General features: G+C 45.5%; 2 protein-coding genes across 7 annotated transcripts in view; one reads left to right on the forward strand and one right to left on the reverse strand.

Moving 5' to 3' along the window:
- Positions 1 to 18835, forward strand: part of LOC115163585 (neurofibromin) — a 103060-nt gene that overhangs the window by 40333 nt on the left and 43892 nt on the right. The window lies entirely within an intron of this gene.
- On the reverse strand, positions 7380 to 18823 carry LOC115163586 (oligodendrocyte-myelin glycoprotein). 2 transcript variants are annotated; one of them, XM_029715593.1, is made up of 5 exons: positions 18527 to 18823; positions 11208 to 11716; positions 8928 to 8993; positions 8623 to 8832; positions 7380 to 8514 (listed from the first exon to the last, which is right to left on the reverse strand). In XM_029715593.1, the coding sequence occupies exons 3-5, from the start codon at positions 8981 to 8983 to the stop codon at positions 7524 to 7526; spliced, it is 1257 nt and encodes a 418-aa protein (XP_029571453.1). In that variant the 5' UTR covers positions 8984 to 8993; positions 11208 to 11716; positions 18527 to 18823; the 3' UTR covers positions 7380 to 7523. The 2 variants fall into 2 exon arrangements, with proteins under 2 accessions (XP_029571453.1, XP_029571452.1); XM_029715592.1 differs by lacking the exons at positions 7380 to 8514; positions 8623 to 8832; positions 8928 to 8993; positions 11208 to 11716 and adding an exon at positions 15172 to 18047 and having other exon boundaries at positions 18527 to 18751.

Consider the following 18835-nt stretch of genomic DNA (forward strand, 5'->3'; position numbering starts at 1 on the left):
TGACAAGCATGCACTTAGATATGGTCATTTTTGCGTTTTCATACATTTATAAAATGTTTGGGAATGACGTAGAGTAAGGCAATGTTGAAAATTCTGTACCAATATATAAAACGGGAAAGCAGCCGTGCATTTGGCACACGAGCCTGCCTTCATACTGCCTGTAAAAACACTGGACTGTGTGTTTTTACAGGCAGTAGCAACAGCTCAACATTAGATCCTTATAAAGCCTTTGCCGAAAGTCACAAAATACACCTGATTTGAATTAATGCTAATATGTAAATACACTACATGAGCAAAAGTATGTGGGCACCTGTTCGTCGAACATCTCATTCTAAAATCATGGGTGTTAATTTGGAGTTGGTCCCCCCCTTTTGCTGCTGTAACAGCCTCCGTTCTTCTGGAAAGGCTTTCCACTAGATTACATTTACATTTACGTCATTTAGCAGACGCTCTTATCCAGAGTGACTTACAAAATACACTAGATGTTGGGACATTGCTGCGGGGACTTGATTCCATTCAGCCACGGGCATTAGTGAGGTTGGGCGATTAGTGAGGTTAGGCCTGGCTCGCAGTCGGCGTTCCAATTCGTCCCTAAGGTATTTGATGGGGTTGAGGTCAGGGATCTAGACTGGCCAGTCAAGTTCTTCCACACTGATCTTGACAAACCATTTTTAAACTCAGCAAAAAAAGAAATTCTTTCAAAGATAGTTCGTAAAAATCCAAATAACTTCACAGATCTTCATTGTAAAGGGTTTAAACACTGTTTCCTATGCTTGTTCTATGAATCATAAACAATTAATTAACATGCACCTGTGGAACGGTTGTTAAGACACTAACAGCTTACAGACGGTAGGCAATTAAGGTGACAATTATGAAAACTTAGGACGCTAAAGAGGCCTTTCTACTGACTCTGAAAAACACCAAAAAGATGCCCAGGGTCCCTGCTCATCTGCGTGAATGTGCCTTAGGCATGTTGCAAGGAGGTATGAGGACTGCAGATGTGGCCAGGGCAATAAATTGCAATGTCCGTACTGTGAGACGCCTAAGACAGCGCTACAAGCCAGACAGCTGATCGTCCTCGCAGTGGCATACCATGTGTTATAATACTGTGCAGGTGTTGTTACAGCACCTACGGGACAGGTACAGGATAGCAACAACAACTGCCCGAGTTACACCAGGAACGCACAATCCCTCCATCTGTGCTCAGACTGTCCGCCATAGCCTGAGAGAGGCTGGACTGAGGGCTTGTAGGCCTGTTGTCTGGTGAGGACCTGCCTTACATCACCGGCAACAACGTTGCCTATGGGCACAAACCCACCGTCGCTGGACCAGACAGGACTGGGAAAAAGTGCTCTTCACTGGCGAGTCGCAGTTTTGTCTTACAGGAGGTGATGATCGGATTCGCGTTTATTGACGAAGGAATGAGCGTTACACCGAGGCCTGTACTCTGGAGCGGGATCGATTTGGAGGTGGAGGGTCCGTCATGGTCTGGGGCGGTGTGTCACAGCATCATCGGACTGAGCTTGTTATCATTGCAGGCAATCTCAACGCTGTGCGTTACAGGGAAGACATCCTCCTCCCTCATGTGGTACCCTTCCTGCAAGCTCATCCTGACATGACCCTCCAGCATGGCAATGCCACCAGCCATACTGCTCGCTCATTGCGTGATTTCCTGCATGACAGTAATGTCAGTGTTCTGCCATGGCCAGCAAAGAGCCCAGATCTCAATCCCATTGAGCACGTCTGGGACCTGTTGGATCGGAGGGTGAGGGCTAGGGCCATTCCCCCCCAGAAATGTCCGGGAACTTGCAGGTGCCTCGGTGGAAGAGTGGGGTAACATCTCACAGCAAGAACTGGCAAATCTGGTGCAGTCCATGAGGAGGAGATGCACTGCAGTACTTAATGCAGCTGGTGGCCACACCAGATACTGACTGTTACTTTTGATTTTGACCCCTCCTTTGTCCAGGGACACATTATTCTATGCCTGTTAGTCACATGTCTGTGGAACTTATTCAGTTAACGTCTGTTGTTGAATGTAATGTTCATACAAATATTTACACATGTTAAGTTTGCTGAAAATAAACACAATTGACAGTGAGAGGACATTTCTTTTTTTTTTGCTGAGTTTATATGGACCTCGATTTGTGCGCAGGGGCGTGGAAATGCTGAAATAGGAAAAGGTCTTCACCAAACTTTTGCAATAAATTTGGTAGTACAGAATCGTCTAGAATGGCATTATATGCTGTAGCGTTAAGATTTCCCTTCACTGGAACTAATGCCCTGATCACACCGATAGTGTCATTGCGCAAAATAGTATGCAGCATCATCTGGATATGTGTGCAACAAAAGTTCCACATTCACCTTCTGCTACCATTTCTGTCAAGCCGTATATGCATACAGTTTGACGCATGCGTTCGATAAATCCAACGTATGCACCACACAGAACGTGCTGCAACTGCCTCTGCAACGCAATGCTGCAAGGCACACGCAGCGTTCCACTGGAAGTGAATGTACTTCTGGTTTACCAAAAATGTAATGATGCTGTCGGTGTGATCGACGCTTAAGGGGCCACGCCCGAACCATGAAACCAACCCCAGACCAGTATTCCTCCTCCACCAAATTTTACAGTTGGAACTATGCATTGGGGCAGGTAGCGCTCTCCTGGCATCCGCCAAACCCAGATTTGTCAGTCTGACTGCTAGATGGTGAAGCGTGATTCATCACTCCAGAGACTGCGTTTCCATTGCTTCAGAGTTCAATGGCGGCGAGCATTACACCATTCCAGCCGACACTTGGCATTGCGCATGTTGATAATAGGCTTGTGTGTGGCTGCTTGGCCATGGAAACCCATTTCATGAAACTCCCGATGAACAGTTATTGTACTGACGTTGCTTCCAGAGGCAGTTTGGAACTCAGTAGTGAGTGTTGCAACAGAGGACAGACAATTTTTACGGGCTACACGCTTCAGAGCTCGGCAGTCCTGTTCTGTGAGCTTGTGTGGCCTACCACTTCGCGGCTGAGATGTTGTTGCTCCTAGACATTTCCTCTTCACAATAACATCACTTGCAGATGACCAGAGCAGCTCTAGCAGGGCAGAAATTTGATGAATTGACCTCCTGTGACAGTGCCACGTTGAACGTTTGAGCTCTTCAGTTAGGCCATTCTTCTTCCAATGTTTGTCTATGGCGATTGCATGGCTGTGTGCTCAATTTTATACACCTGTCAGCAATGGGTGTGGCTGAAATAGCCGAATCTACTAATTTCAAGGGGTGTCCACATAATTGTTTATATATAGTGTTCCACGGGAGTCGTGTTACATTTGGGAACTTTAGAGTCCTATTGATCAAACAACAGGTAGGCCTGATCTCCCTCAGTTGCCTATGCACATCAAGGTCAACAACTAATGTTAGCAAAAGCGAGTTGACCTAAAAATGTAACAAGGGAAAAGTAAATAAACCCTTAACTTTTTTAGCTTGTAGTTGGCCGTCAAATTTGCACTGATAAACAATGGGGAATAGTACCTTCTGCAGATTGCCTGCCAGTGCATGCTCGTCCCAACCCTTGGGAACTTGCCTGTCTGCCCTCCCATTTGATCGTCTTGATCGATGCCAAATACATTTGATTGACAACTAAGATATATGCTAACTGTGGAAAACAGTTGTTCAAGTTTAGCATAGCTAGCTAGCAAAGTGCTTCACATTTCTTGCAAGCTAACCAAATGACACCTGCATCTCTAGCTGTTCCCAGCCTTAGTTACATTCGTCCGTAAATTTGTCCAAAATATTGAGTCATTGAAACTAAAACGGAGCATCCCGCCGGGCTGGAGGCAGCAAACAATGTACCTGGCCAGCTGTAATTTACAACTTGATAGCAATATTTGTTGGACTTCCAAGAAATGTATTGGAGAATTAGCTACATTAATCATGCATTGAACTGCATCCATCTATTCTACCAACAATGCCTTACTCAACGTCATGGAATTATGAGTCACATAGAACCTATTTTCAAAACTAGTTCTAAAGTTGGTTTTGTAGCATAAAATAGGAATTGTATATTTTTGAATGGTATTATGATTGTCTGTTTCATATCTGCAAAGTAGATTATCTGTCAGTTCCACTTTAAGAACTTGCAGGCCCTCCAAGATAACCCCCAAACCAAGCTGATGCCAAGGTTTAAAGATTATTTCTCACGTCATACACTGACTCTTTCAAACAACGCGTACATTAAAAGCATTCTAAATGTTTTCCTTTTCTTTATATCATAGAAACCATAAAACGCAGCAGCATCTGTCAACAGAATGGACAAGCAGTATAGACTACATAGAGATGAGCATTCATGTTTCCGCACCGATAGAGTATTATTAGTCATGTACAATGCATTCGACATGTATTCAGACCCCTTTACTTTTTCCATATTTAGTTAGTTAGTTTACAGCCTTATTCTAAAATGTATTAAATTGTTTCATCATTCTACACACACTACCCCATAATGACAAAGCAAAGCAAAAACAGGTTTGTGTGTGTGTGTATATATCTCACATGTACATAAGTATTCAGACCCTTTACTCAGTACTTTGTTGAAGCACCTTTGGCAGCGATTACAGCCTAGAGTCTTCTTGGGTTTGACAGTACAAGCTTGGCACACCTGTATTTGGAGAGTTTTTCCCCATTCCTCTCTGCAGATCCTCTCAAGCTCTGTCAGGTTGGATGGGGAGCGTTGCTGCACATCTGTTTTCAGGTCTCTCCAAAGATGTTTGATCTGGTTCAAATCCGGGCTCTGGCTGGGCCACTTGAGGACATTCAGAGACTTGTCCCGAAGCCACTCCTTCGTTGTCTTGACTGTACGGTTAGGGTCATTGTCCTGTTGGAAGGTGAACCTTTGCCCCCAGTCTGAGGTCCTGAGTGCTCTGGAGCAGGTTTTCATCAAGGATCTCTCTTTACTTTGCTCCATCTTTCCCTCGATCCCAGCCCCTGCTGCTAAAAAACATCCCTACAGCATGATGCTGCCACCACCATGCTCCGTAGGGATGGTGCCAGGTTTCCTCCAGACGTGACGCAATCTTAGTTTCATCAGACCAGAGAATCTTCAGACCAGAGAATCTTGTTTCTCATGGTCTTAAGAGTCCCTTAGGTACCTTATCCTGTTTGGGATAGGGGGCAGTATTTTCACGGCCGGATGAAAAACATACCCAAATTAAACTGGTTACTACTCTTGCCCAGAAACTAGAATATGCATATTATTAGTAGATTTGGATAGAAAACACTGAAGTTTCTAAAACAGTTTGAATGGTGTCTGTGAGTATAACAGAACTCATATGGCAGGCAAAAACCTGAGAAAAATCCAACCAGGAAGTGGAAAGTCTGAGAATTGTAGTACTTCTTTTGAATCTCTATCGAAACTACAGTGTCTGTGGGGTCACGTTGTACTTCCAAAGGCTTCCATTGGCTGTCAACAGCCTTCAGAAAGTTCTTTCAGCATTCTCCTGTCACTGGGCAGAGAATATTAGCTCAGTCACTGAGTGGACTGCCTGGGGACAAAGGGATTGGAATATTATCGCATTTTTACGTTAAAAATACCATAAAGATTGATTTTAAACAGCGTTTGACATGCTTCTAAGAACGGTAATGGAACATTTTGACTTTTCGTCTCTGGTACCGCACTTGCGCGTTATGCCTTTGGATAGTGCTCTGTACGCACGAACAAAACGGAGGTATTTGGACATAAATATGGATTATTTCGAACAAAAACAACATTTCTTGTGGAAGTAGCAGTCCTGGGAGTGCATTCTGACCAAGATCAGCAAAGGTAAGAGAATATTTATAATACTAATTCTGAGTTTAGGTGACCCCGAACTTGGCGGGTGTCTGTATAGCTTGCTGTGATGGCGAGCTATGTACTCGGAATATTGAAAAATGTGCTTTCTCCGTAAAGCTATTTTAAAATCTGACACAGCGGTTGCATAAAGGAGTACTGTATCTATAATTCTTAAAATAATTGCTATATATTTTGTCAACGTTTATGATGAGTATTTTTGTAAATTCACTGGAAGTTTTTGGTGGGAATACATTTTCTGAACATCACGCACAAATGTAAAATGCTGTTTTTGGATATAAATATGAACTTTATCGAACAAAACATACATGTATTGTGTAACATGATGTCCTAGGAGTGTCATCTGATGAAGATCGTCAAAGGTTAGTGCTTAATTTAGCTGTGTTTTGGGGTTTTGTGACATATCCTTGCTTGGAAAATGGCTGTGTGGTTATTTTGGTCAATGTACTCTCCTAACATAATCTAATGTTTTGCTTTCGCTGTAAAGCCTTTTTGAAATCAGACAATGTGGTTGGATTAAGGGGAAGTGTATCTTTAAAATGGTGTAAAATAGTCGTATGTTTGAGAAATTTAAATTATTAGATTTTTCAGGTTTTGTATTTCGCGCAGTGCTGTTCCATTGGATGTTGGCTAGGCATTCCGCTCAACAGGTTATGGCAAACTCCCAGCGGGCTTTCATGTCCCTTTTTTACTGAGGAGTGGCTTCCGTCTAGCCACTCTACCATAAAGGCCTGATTGGTCGAGTGCTGCAGAGATGGTTGTTCTTCTGGAAGGTTCTCCCATCTCCATAGAGGAACTCTAGAGCTCTGTCAAAGTGACCATCAGGTTCTTGGTCACGTCCCTGACCAAGGCCCTTCTCCCCCGATTGCTCAGTTTGGCAGGGCGGCTACCTCTCGGAAGAGTCTTGGTGGTTCCAAACTTCTTCCATTTAAGAATGATGGAGGCCACTGTGTTTTTGGGGACCTTCAATGCTGCAGAAATGTTTAGGTACCCTTCCCCAGATCTGTGCCTCGACACAATCGTGTCTTGGAGTTCTAGGGACAATACCTTCAACCTCATGGTTTGGTTTTTGCTCTGACTCACTGTCAACTGTGGGACCTTATATAGTCCAATCAATTGAATTGACCCCAGTAAGATTCCAATCAATTTGTAGAAACATCTCCAGGACGATCAATGGAAACAGGATGCACCTGAGCTCAATTTCCATTCTCATAGCCAAGGGTCTGAATACGTATGTAAATAAGGTATTTCTGTTTTTATTTTTTAATAAATTAGCAAACATTTCTAAAAACCTGTTTTTGCTTTGTCATTATAGGGTATTTTGTGTAGATTGATGAGGAAAAAAATGTATTTAATAGATTTTATAATAAGGCTGAAATGTAACAAAATGTGTAAAAAGGGAAGGGGTCTGAATACTTTCCAAATGCACTGTATGTGTATACATTTGCCTAGATATTATTTGTATACAAGTTTGAAAGATATAGCCATATAGCACAACTTCACTCTGTAGATGGTGGTGAAATGGTTGGAAGATGAGAGGATACACATTTAGGCAGTAACAGTTGAAAGTTGTTCTTTAAAATAAAAACAATAACAAACCTCTCCCTGTAACATTCTGGGTCATACGTACTTAGGGTTAGCCCTCTCCAAAATCCATCAAGACTTGACTCTAGTACTGACAACGGGTGGGTTTAGAAGGCTTTGAAGGCAGTCACTGTGACTAGAAGGTTCCAGGTAACTACAGAATACAGGATTGGTGTGTGGAGTCCGTGGCTTCTGCTCTGCGTGCTTCCTGTGTTGGGCTTCTTGGCAGCGGAGTGCGGGTCCCCTGTTGTGCTTGTGCGTGTGGAGAGGCCGTGCAAGGGGGTGGAGATGAACACAAACGATGTCTGGTCCCCCGAGCTGTTGGCAGACCCTCTGTCTCCATGCGTCCCAGGCTCCAACAACGCAGATTTAGCCAAGTACCTAGAAGTGACGACTGCAGCTTTATCCGGTGTGAGGCCTCCACGGCCCATCTCTCTGGCATCAGCCCCCAGCGGAGGCTCTGTGTGGGACGTAAAATGCCGCTCCCCTCCTGGAGTGGCCAGATGGGCTTGCCCACATGTTGGCCTAGTGTAGCAGGGGCAGCCCAACACGGCAGCACGGGTGTGTTTGGCCCAGAGCAAGAGCCGTGTGATGTTCTCCTCCTCTTCACAAGCCCAAGGGTTATCCCCAAGTGTCAAGAACTCGAGCCCCTCCAACCGGTCAAACACCCCCTCCGGCACCCAGGAGAAGCGATTAGCATGCAGGTAGAACCTCCTCAGCCTGGGCAGCCGGTCCAATGATCCCAGGAGGATTTGAACCAGGAAGTTGTGGGACAAATCCACCATCTCCAGATTATGAGGCATGTTGGTGGGCACGGTCCAGAACCGGTTGTGACTCAAGTTCAGGGTGTGTAGGCTGGGTAGGGTGTTGTTGATGAAGACCACCCTCTCCAGCTCATTGGCTGACAGGTCCAGTACCCGCAGGTTCCAATGGTAGGCCGTGTCGTTCTTGTCCAGGGCTCGGAGCTGGTTGCCAGCGGCCCGGATGTCCCAGAGGGCCCTGGGCAGGCCGGAGGGGAAGCGACCCAGGAGGTTATAGGACAGGTCCAGGGTACGCAGGTGGGCGTAGTGGCTGAGCTGGTCGTCCAGACTACAAAGGCTGTTGAGAGAGAGGGGAGTTCTCATTTTAGAAGTTAGGACCCAACCTGCCAAAGACTAGTATGATGAGAAGAAAGCGGATGATGAGAAGGAAGAAGTGTTTTCCTACCTGTTGTGTGAGAGGTTGAGGAAGCGGATGTTGTGCTGCAGGCCTGGGGGCAGCTGTGAGAGGTGCCGTAAGGAGCAGTCCACCACACGGTGGCCCCGGCTGCAGGAGCACACTGTAGGGCAGATGGACAGGACCAGCCCCCCCAGCACCCCCGACAAGAGGAGCAGGAAGAGGCAGGCCAACGGGGCGTGGGGGAGCATAATGAGGGCTCTGAGAGAGGGAGAGACACAGTGAGAGGAGACACTGGACTGTACCCAAGGACATAGATCTGCAACACTTCTTTGCTCCACAATTTATATACTCACAAATGGAAGGGCACAGTTTTGATACTGTATGGATCTTCGTCAAGACCATCAGTCATTCACACACATCTGCAGAATAATAATACTGACAGTTAAATTAGCTACCGACCCCATTAGCATTTAAATATTGATTAGCAATAGCTCATTTAAGTCCAATCCTTGCTAGCTTTTTGAAGCTGCAATTACCAGGAGCTTAAAGGGATACTTAGGGATTTTGGCAATGAGGCCCTTTCTCCACTTCCCTATTGTCAGATGAACTAGTGGATACCATGTTTATGCCTCTGTGTCCAGTATGAAGGAAGTTAGCGTTGCAGTAGTTTCGAGAGCAAATGCTATCTAGCAATTGCTCAATGACGGGAAGCCTATGGGTATCTGCTAGCATGCTAGTATTCCAACAGATTGCTAGACAACGTTAGTTGGCGGAGTATTAGCTACTGTATCACCCTTATCATAAACGGCCTAGTTTCCCCGCAATGGAATCTCTGTAGAAATGATTTAAGACCCTTGTCTGGAGCTACTGCTGTTTTGAGATAGCCTTTGATGCATAGCAACAGCCTCACAGATGGGAGAGGGGCAGTAATAAACACCAGGAGACAGCAGTAAAACACTCCACACTGGTTCTGCATCCTGTAAGAAAGTCATGACTGTGAACCATCTATCATACTTAAAGCACATAATGTGACTATACAACTAACTGGGTAGATTGGACCTCACTTAACCCAGAGCCCTCTCTCCCCTCCATCCCCTCTCCTCCATATAGTTCCCATTCACGTCATTGACACCCCTCTGACATAACATTGTAACGCCAGGCTATATGCTAACAGTCCTGCTTGAGGGTTTCCCAAACTCTGTCCTCAGGACCCCAAGGGGTTTACGTTTTGGTTTGTGCCCTAGCACTACACAGCTGATTCAAATAATCAACTAATCATCAAGCTTTGATTATTTGAATCAGCTGGGTAGTACTAGGGCAAAAAACGAAACGGGCATCCCTTGAGGTCCACAGAACCGAGTTTTGGAAATGACTATCTAATAGCTGTGTTGTGGTTTACAAGGGCCCCAGTCAGTCTGTGTGCCGGCAAGCTTGAAATCTTGCCAGCGGGTAGGAGCTTAGAAATACTGCGGTGAGTGCCGGCTGAATTCCTTTAGAGTGGCACACACACACTCCATCCCACACACACTCCATCCCACGCACGCTCGATCCCACGCACGCTCGATCCCACGCACGCTCGATCCCACGCACACTCGATCCCACGCACACTCGATCCCACGCACACTCGATCCCGCGCTTGCATTCTCGGTCCCGCGCGCGCACACACATTGGATCCCGCGCGCGCGCCACTCTCGATCGCGCGCGCGCGCCACTCTCGATCGCGCGCGCGCGCCACTCTCGATCCCGCGCGCGCGCCACTCTCGATCCCGCGCGCGCGCCACTCTCGATCCCGCGCGCGCGCCACTCTCGATCCCGCGCGCGCCACTCTCGATCCCGCGCGCGCCACTCTCGTTCACACACGCGCACACTCTCGTTCACACGCACACTCTCGTTCACACACACGCACACACTCGATCCCACACACACTCGATCCTGCGCGCGCGCACTCACGCACTCTCGATTCTGCGCGCGCGCACACGATTGTGTTCTGTCCTCTCTCACCCTGTCTTCTGGCAGAAATGACTGAGTATCTGGGGACAGCGTATGTGTGTGTGGTTGTATTAAGAAGAGCTTGCCAAACACATCAGTGTGGCAGGTTTTAGCATTACATAGTAAGCTGAGTAAACTTCATCAGGTTATGGCATACTGCAAGTTAGTCTAAGGTTGCACTTAACATTACGATTCATACCCAATATAAAAAAAAAACATTGAAATTACATAACAATAAAATTAATGTTGGAGACCATGCGTGCACCTATTCGCCTTTGTCAATTAATTGTCTTAAGTTGTGTGGCACATTTGGGTCGATCGGTATATTAGTGCTTTCAAAATACCATCAAGTCTTTTTCTCCAAGGACCCGATCAGAATTTACTCCATAAATAGCTGTAATATCTAATGGAGATTTCAGCACCGTTGGAGAGATTTAATGAGAAGCCATAGACTGACATCGACAAATCACCCTGCTGCAGTCCACTGAGCTAATGTGGTACAGAATCAAATGCATCACTGCTTTGTGAAGCACTGTGTGTGTGTGTGTGTGTGTGTGTGTGTGTGTGTGTCCAGTCATGTGCACATGTGTTAGTATGTACACCCGTCTCCTACTGTTTTTCTCTCCATGCCGTTAGTCACTCACCTTATCCTCTCCATCGCTTCACTCCGTCGTCTTGCTCTTTTCGTCCTCTCTCCTTCCCTCGGCCAACCCTCTCACTTGCTCCCCCTTTTTTCAGAGCAGCAGGCTGGAGAGAGTGATTGTCAAGTCAAATCTGGGGGGTGTTAAGTTGCCCTTATTATTCATGCACCATTTTTTTTTTTTGGCTCTCTTTTTTTGCGCTGGCTTTCTTTTGGGGTATTTTTCCTTTCTTTCACATTCTTCCTCACTCGCACTCTCACTTAATTTTTCCTCCCTTGCTCTTCTTCCTTCTCTGGTAAAGGTGGACCTCTCTCCCCCCCTCCTCTCGCTGTATCTCTCTCTCGTGCTGTGTTGGCGTTGGCCAGTGGTTGGCAGGCTCTCTTGCTCCGTTTCAAAATCCTCTCCTGGGTTGTGGCGTCCTCCAAGCATGCCAGAGCAGGGTGCCCCTGATAGAGCCAGTCATCCTCCACCGCTCCTCTGCAGGCTCCTGATGCACTCAGAGAAAGAGCGGTCTGAAGGAGAGAGGAGGGAGGGAAGGAGTGAGGATTGGAGGATTGCAGCACAGTGCCTGCCCCCTCTGCTGCTGATGAGATGGGGGGGGAGGACTGTGCTGACTCCAATCTTTTTAGAATCAGGATCCCGCTCACTTGATAAAAGCAATTATTTCTCCATTATCCCTTCCCCTCTCTTTTTTATACACATACAGTATACTGAACAAAAATATAAACACAACGTGCAACAATTTCAAAGATTTTACTGAGTTACAGTTCATAAAGGAAATCAGTCAATTGAAATTCATTAGGCCCTACTCTATGGATTTCACATGACTGGGAATACAGATATGCATCTGTTGGTCACAGATACCTTAAAAAAAAGGTAGGAGTGTGGATCAGAAAACCAGTCAGTATCTGTTGTGACCACAATTTTCCTCATGCCGTGTGACACATCCCCTTCACTTAGAGTTGACCGCGGCCTGTGGAATGTTGTCACACTCCTCTTTAATGGCTGTATGAAGTTGCTGTAACTGTAACATGCTGTCGTACACGTCGATCCAGAGCATCCCAAACATGCTCAATGGGTGACATGACTGGTGAGTATGCAGGCCGTGGAGGAATGGATACTTGTCAGATCCTTGCGAAATGGGGCCGTGCATTATCATGCTGAAACATGAGGTGATGGCGGTGGATGAATGGGACGACAATGGCCCTCCAGGATCTCCTCACGGTATCTCTGCATTCAAATTGACACTGATAAAATACAATTGTGTTCGTTGTCCATAGCTTATGCCTGCCCATACCATAATCCCACCGCCACCATGGGATACTCTGTTCACAACGTTGACATCAGCAAACCGCTCACCCTGTTAGGGTTCGTTCCTTGGTCCTTGTCAATCATTGGCTCATTGGTGAAATTAGCATTATGACAATATCTTTAATTAAATCATTCAATAACCTTTATTAATGCAGTTGCAGACAGAAGTTGACAATCAGGAACATAGCACGCATGTTTCTGAGTAAGTTCTGCATCAAAGAAAAGGTCTCAAGTTGTTTTATTAAACCAGAAGTGATGTCACCGCCTACGTCTTCACAAAAGATAAATGCTCACTAACAGGGATGTAAACAAATTTGTGCACAAAATTTGAGCGAAATAAGCATTTTGTGTGTATGGAACATTTCTGGGATATTTTGCATGTTGCATTTATATTTTTGTTCAGTGTACATCCAAACACGCGAACTCATTCTAATGTGGGCTGTTCATTGAACATTAGTGCCTCGTGCGTTCAACTTTCACATTCTCATAGTCACAGTATGTTCCATTTCCCCTTCACTCTCTCGCTCTCTCTCACACTCACTCTCTCTCACACACACACACACACACACAGCATTTTGTACTCATGCTCACACAGTGTTTTAACACACACAGTTCCCCTGAATTCCCTGTAGTACTGTACAGATCTGGCAGGGTGACATTGTTCTGGCTGAATGCGTATGGGATGCAGAACACACACACACACACACACACACACACACTTCCCCCTGATGGCAGTGCTATCTCACATCACAACTGGCACCTGCAACGACTGGCACCTGCAACGACTGGCTGCCTCAGCAGCAAATTAACACTGTTTTTGTATTAACGGTACAGTTTTTGTCTCACCATCCTCCTGGTCTTCCTCCATTTCAGCTGCCTTCAGGAAGCACCCTGGCAGTCTGCAATAAGAACAGCTTTTTGCAATTGTGCTGATCCATGAGTAGGTGTTCTGTGGCTAGTGGCTTTGTTTTACGGCCAACGTTGCTGCAGCCATATTAATACTATCCTCGTTTTTAGTGGGTCTGTATTGCTGTAATTCAAAATTGCATTACATTACATTGGGGGGATGATTGTAATGATGTTTTGAAAACCGCACTTCATGAATGAATCTCTGCTCACATGTCCGTGCCCTGTTTGGTTTTACAGGACTTGTGTCAAAGTAGTTATGTGGTCCTGTCTACCGCCTTCTCTCTCTCCTATCCTCTCTTTCCGCTCTCCCTCTCCTCTCTCTCTCTCTCTCTCTCTCTCTCTCTCTCTCTCTCTCTCTCTCTCTCTCTCTCTCTCTCTCTCTCTCTCTCTCTGAGAAGGAGTCATAGTTTGGCAGATTGTGTCTGGCCAATAAAACAGGTTTGGGGCTTCTCTCATGGAAATGCACACAGACACAACATCATGCTTATTGTGCTAGACACTCAGAACTTAGCACCACAGAACTGCTCTGTTCTGCAACTAGCCGTATGCAAGCAGTGAATATTTAATTCTGCACTTCAGCCGAAGCAAGCTGCCCTGCTACTGCTGGCAACATCATTCAGCGACTAGCCAGCATGAATTACTGGAAGTAATTACCACAATTCTCCAGAAAAAGTCTCAGCAAATGCAACCTAGTAAGAAAGACCCTCCATAGTGCAGTGCCTGGTGCTAGCACGGTAACACCAGACCAGTCAAAAGTGTGAAACTCTGCATGGCAACACCAATCCGCTGTGTTAGTTTCGGGAGTTCCAACCAATAAGCTGTGAGAGTTTGTGATGCGAAACTAATGTGTGCTATTCGCCTCAGATCATTAGATCAAAAAATGCGTTCTCTGAAATTGACTGTAATATCTGATTGCTATAATTCTGTCATGTTGACAGGTTTGTTAATAAGTTGAAGCATCAAGAGAATTGATACACAAACCACGTGTTTGTACGAGGGAAAAAGTGTTTTAACAAAAGGTTTCCCACCTTGCAACCTACTTGTGTGAAAACTGACTGTAGTCACAGCACATGCAATTATTTTGGAATGAAAAGTATTGATAAAAGTACGATTTGTAGTCATACTAAAAATCATACTCTTACAATAGCTTGTGATGATAGTAGAAAGAATAGACCTGTGTTGAGATGAACATGGCATGAATTCTGTAGAAAGATTGATATGATAGATTGACTTGGTGGTTGGAAAACTGTCAGACCTGGAACTGCAGATGTGAAACAGTAAGAGTGAAACAGGACTGAAAATAGTCTCGGTCTTGCCCAAGTTTAGCTACTTCTCATGCTGCTTTCTCTCTCTCCCTCTACGTCTCTTGCTTTTCTTTCATATCTTCCGCATTATCAACACAGGGAGTTCTGCAATCATTTTTCAATAGAAACATTTCCCTTTGAGTACTCAGCTGGAGAATGTGTCTGGAATAAGCTGTGAATTAGAGTAGTGGGGAGAGAGGGAAGGGAAGGCAGAGAGGGTTTTGGATTTATGATGGCTGTATCTTTCAGGCGACGTTCTTTATAGGGAGGGATAAAGCAGGTGTCGTGGCTGCCATCTGGTCAGCAGGGCTTGTGGTGTAGGCGGATGATGCTCTCTCCTCAATCACCACGCAGTAGAGTGAAATATAGCCTGGCCTTAACCAATGAGCCTGTAGTCTGCCTCACTGTATGAGGCTGATGTAGTACACCAATACAAACCAGTATTTACCATCAGCGGATTTATTGCATAAATACATGATTGATGAACAATGAGCATTTCACAACTCTCATTTGTCAACAGGTAAGAATATGTGTAGATGGAAATAATTGTGTGTTTGTGGTTGTTGCTTTCCGTCTCCCATCTTATTGTTTCTGTGGTTTCTCTTCAGATGAGACATTGAGGCGCTATTTGTGGGTCTGACATTTCCCTCTTTCTGTCTCTGTGGCCTGTCCGCTCTCTCTACTGTTAGTGTACTGATGTACAGCTCTGAAATACCCTAGGAGTGACTGCAACACTGCAGTAAAGTACTCACTAACGGTGTCGGGCCAGCCCCACTGAGAGACTAACTCCCTGCTCACTCTTTCTCTCATTTTCACATTCATTTTATCCCTTTCTATCTATCGTTTCTCGGTTGAATTATATAATTCACCCCCTCGTTTCTTTTCCTTTTTGAACTTCCTCTCACCATTTTGCCCAATGAATGTCTCAGCCTGGGTCGATTTTTATAAAAATACATTTTTGCAGTGACTGTAGTAAATGTTCACTTTCTGTGCGTGCACACACAGAATCACATTACTTCAGCAGTGCATCCTTCTCTGAATTATCTCACCACAGGGTATGATGCTGATGTTTAGGCCCCTACGTCGCTGTTTTTTCCTCCAAAAAGTACACGGGAGAAAAAGCAATTGTAGCATGAAATAAATCTCACTGCTACAGTTTGGTCAGCCTGAATGAATATGGATCTGACTTGTATCAAAACATTTGGGAAAGCTTTCTCAGTGTACATTTGGTTATCTTAATACCAAAGAAAGACCACAGGGATCATGTGTTAAAATTCACATTATTGTGGCCAATGTCAAAGTTATATCGTTAAATAGGGAAATGGATTGGTTTTGACAATCAAACTGGCTATAGGCCTAGTTAAAGATCCATTTCATGAAATGTTTCATCAGAAAGAGGTATAGATGAAGTAAGCGGAATACTGATGAGCATCAGTTTGAGTTGTTTTTTGGCGGGAGTTGTTTCCTTTGTTGGGTAGAGGTATTAGAGTGGGTGTCCTGTGTGTTACTATCTGCTTGGAGACTGCTTAAGGCAAGTCAGGGGGTGGGGTGGGAAGATCTGTGCTCTCTGGGGGAGGGGGGCTGGCCTGGTCTGAGGGGGGACCCAGGTAAACATCCAACAGTGGTGGAGGAATAGCTTCTGGGATATCTGGTGGTGTACGAGAGGGAGAGCGATTTGGAGCATTGTCTGGCCCCAGATCAACAACCTGCAAGGAGGTAGGAGGCTGATGGTCATGGGTGTGTGCTGTGGCAGTGGTCTCTGAAGACGTCGGTGGAGGAGGAGATGAAGAGTTGTCCAGAGGTTGCACCTCCTCAGCCTGGGTCTTTTCTTTGTGCACTGCAGCAGCCCCGTTACTCAGTTGAACATCATCTGAAACAGTCTCTCTTCCGAATGTACTTCCTGTCGGAATCTCACCCATCCGGAATTCCTCGTCAGTCTCCTGGAGCAGAGACAGCCTCTTGGAGAGTTGCTGAGACAGGAAGCCAGAGAAGGAGATTCGATTGGAGCCCCTCAGGTGGACATCACTGCTATTGTCATTATCCAGTCGAGACTGGACTCCACTGTCCAGAAACGGAGAGGGGCCGGCCCAGGCTGTATTCTGCAGCTGCATCCTCTGATGTCTGCGCTTCGTCACGAAGATGACCCCAAAACTGACCAACATCAGAACCAGTGTCACACCAATCAGTACAGCCACCACTGTGCCATGGTTCCCAGTTGTTTTGTTCTTGTCTTTGTTTGACATTTTTGACGGAGGTGGCTTTGGTTTATTTTTTGTTGTGGTGGCAGCCGCGACATGTTTTGCAGTGGGGACCATTAGTGGGGATTGGCCTTTGGTGCTAGTAACGGCAATACTAGCAGTAACAGATGCTGCAGGGGTGGCAAGGGTCTTGGCGGACTGGGTCGACGTCCATGGAGTGGAGATGTGGGTTAAAGATTTGGTCATGCCTATAGAGGGAGGTAGGGTGGTGGGTGAAGTGGCAGCACTAGGCAGCTCAGATGGGCCTGTTGGACCTCTTTCAGTAGGGTGTGAAGGGGTTGATTTCCTGCTTGTGACTGGGGCCTGGGAGGGGGTGCTGGGCAATTGAGTTTTCCCACCTGTGTTCAAAGTAAATTCGGCTCTAGTCGGTGTCACTCCAAATCCAACACCAGTTGGCATAGGTCGGATCCTCTCTGTGGAGTCGTTGGACTGCGACATCGGAAGATTGGTTGGACCAAGCCCTGTTTGGATCTCTGTTGGTTGATTTGTTGTCGGTGAGGTTGTTTGAGAGGAAAACTCAGAAGGTCTAGGTGATGCTGTTGGACTTACTTTGCCCTGGCCGGAGGGTGTAACTCGGCTTACCAGAGGCTGATTTCCCATAGTGGGCGAAGTTTCCTCGGCTGTGATCTCCACCTTGGAGTTGTTTTTATATCTCGTTGTTTGGGGGTCCTGAGGTGACTGGGACTTCCTCTTTGTGCTCGCACTCAAAGGGTGGATTGAAGGCAGATAAGAGCTGATATATCTGGTGGACACCTGATCTGGAGTCTGTGGTTCACGCTTCACTGTGAACTTCAACTCACCTGAAGGTGCTATGGTGCTATGGTTTCCTTCATCTGGTGCATTGTTGAGGTGCTCTTGTGCCATTTCTAAAGGTGAAACTTTGTCTGAAGTTGCAGTAACCTCACTGCTCCTGAAGTCAGTGGAGTGGCTGTTAGGCTGAGGTATCACTGTGCTATTCAGTCCCAGTGGCAGCAGCCACAAAAACAACACAAAAACAAGACGCTTTCTCTCCATTGCTGTTTCCTGTTGTCCTCTAAAATCTGGTGTGTCCTGATGACTGACTGATGAAAAGAAGAAAAGCAAACTTGTCATTACTGTATCGATAAGCATGATTTATCATGAGGAAACAAGGAACATTTCACCATGAAGGGCAACGTGGTGAAATCTTACTGCTACTTTTGGCATTTCCTTCCTCAAACTACAATTCAAAGTAGGCGTAGAAGATTTTTTGACTGTTTTCTGGGGAATCTAACTATATTCTGTTTTTGTCTTATTTCTTTGTAGGAATTAAGGTCATATCTTACACATTAGGATGTCTTTGTCTAATCATTATTGATTAGCTAACATTAGTGATAGTGTGTGTATAATGTGTATTACACCTCCCACAAACAACAACTTTGAAAGTATGTGTTTCAAAGGTTTTTGTTTTAAACAGCTTGCACATTCTCTGGCAAATCACACATGTCGTCGTAAGAGCAACAGATCTCACTATAACTATTTTAGATTTATGTTACCCACCCTTAAAGTATGTTGTACTCACCAGAGCCTACACAGGATTTAACCCTAGAATCCTGGCCTTCATTAACCTGCTCCAAGTTCACAAAAAGCAGAATCCCTATATGAGTTGGTGTGTCTCAGCTGGAAGAGGTCCCCTTAGTTTGCTGTACGTGAAGCTCAGATGGCAGCCGCTGTAGAAGGCTGCGAGGCCCTAGTCTGGTATTATACAGAACCTTCTCTTGCCTCACTTGACAGGAAGTGAGAGCTGTGAAACTGAGGTCTGATTACAAATTACACCCTGTTCTTTTTAACACAGAAAATACACAGTGGATGTTTTCATGCAAAACAAATG

Source organism: Salmo trutta, chromosome 26, assembly GCF_901001165.1.
Source record: "Salmo trutta chromosome 26, fSalTru1.1, whole genome shotgun sequence".
Lineage (NCBI taxonomy): Eukaryota > Metazoa > Chordata > Actinopteri > Salmoniformes > Salmonidae > Salmo > Salmo trutta.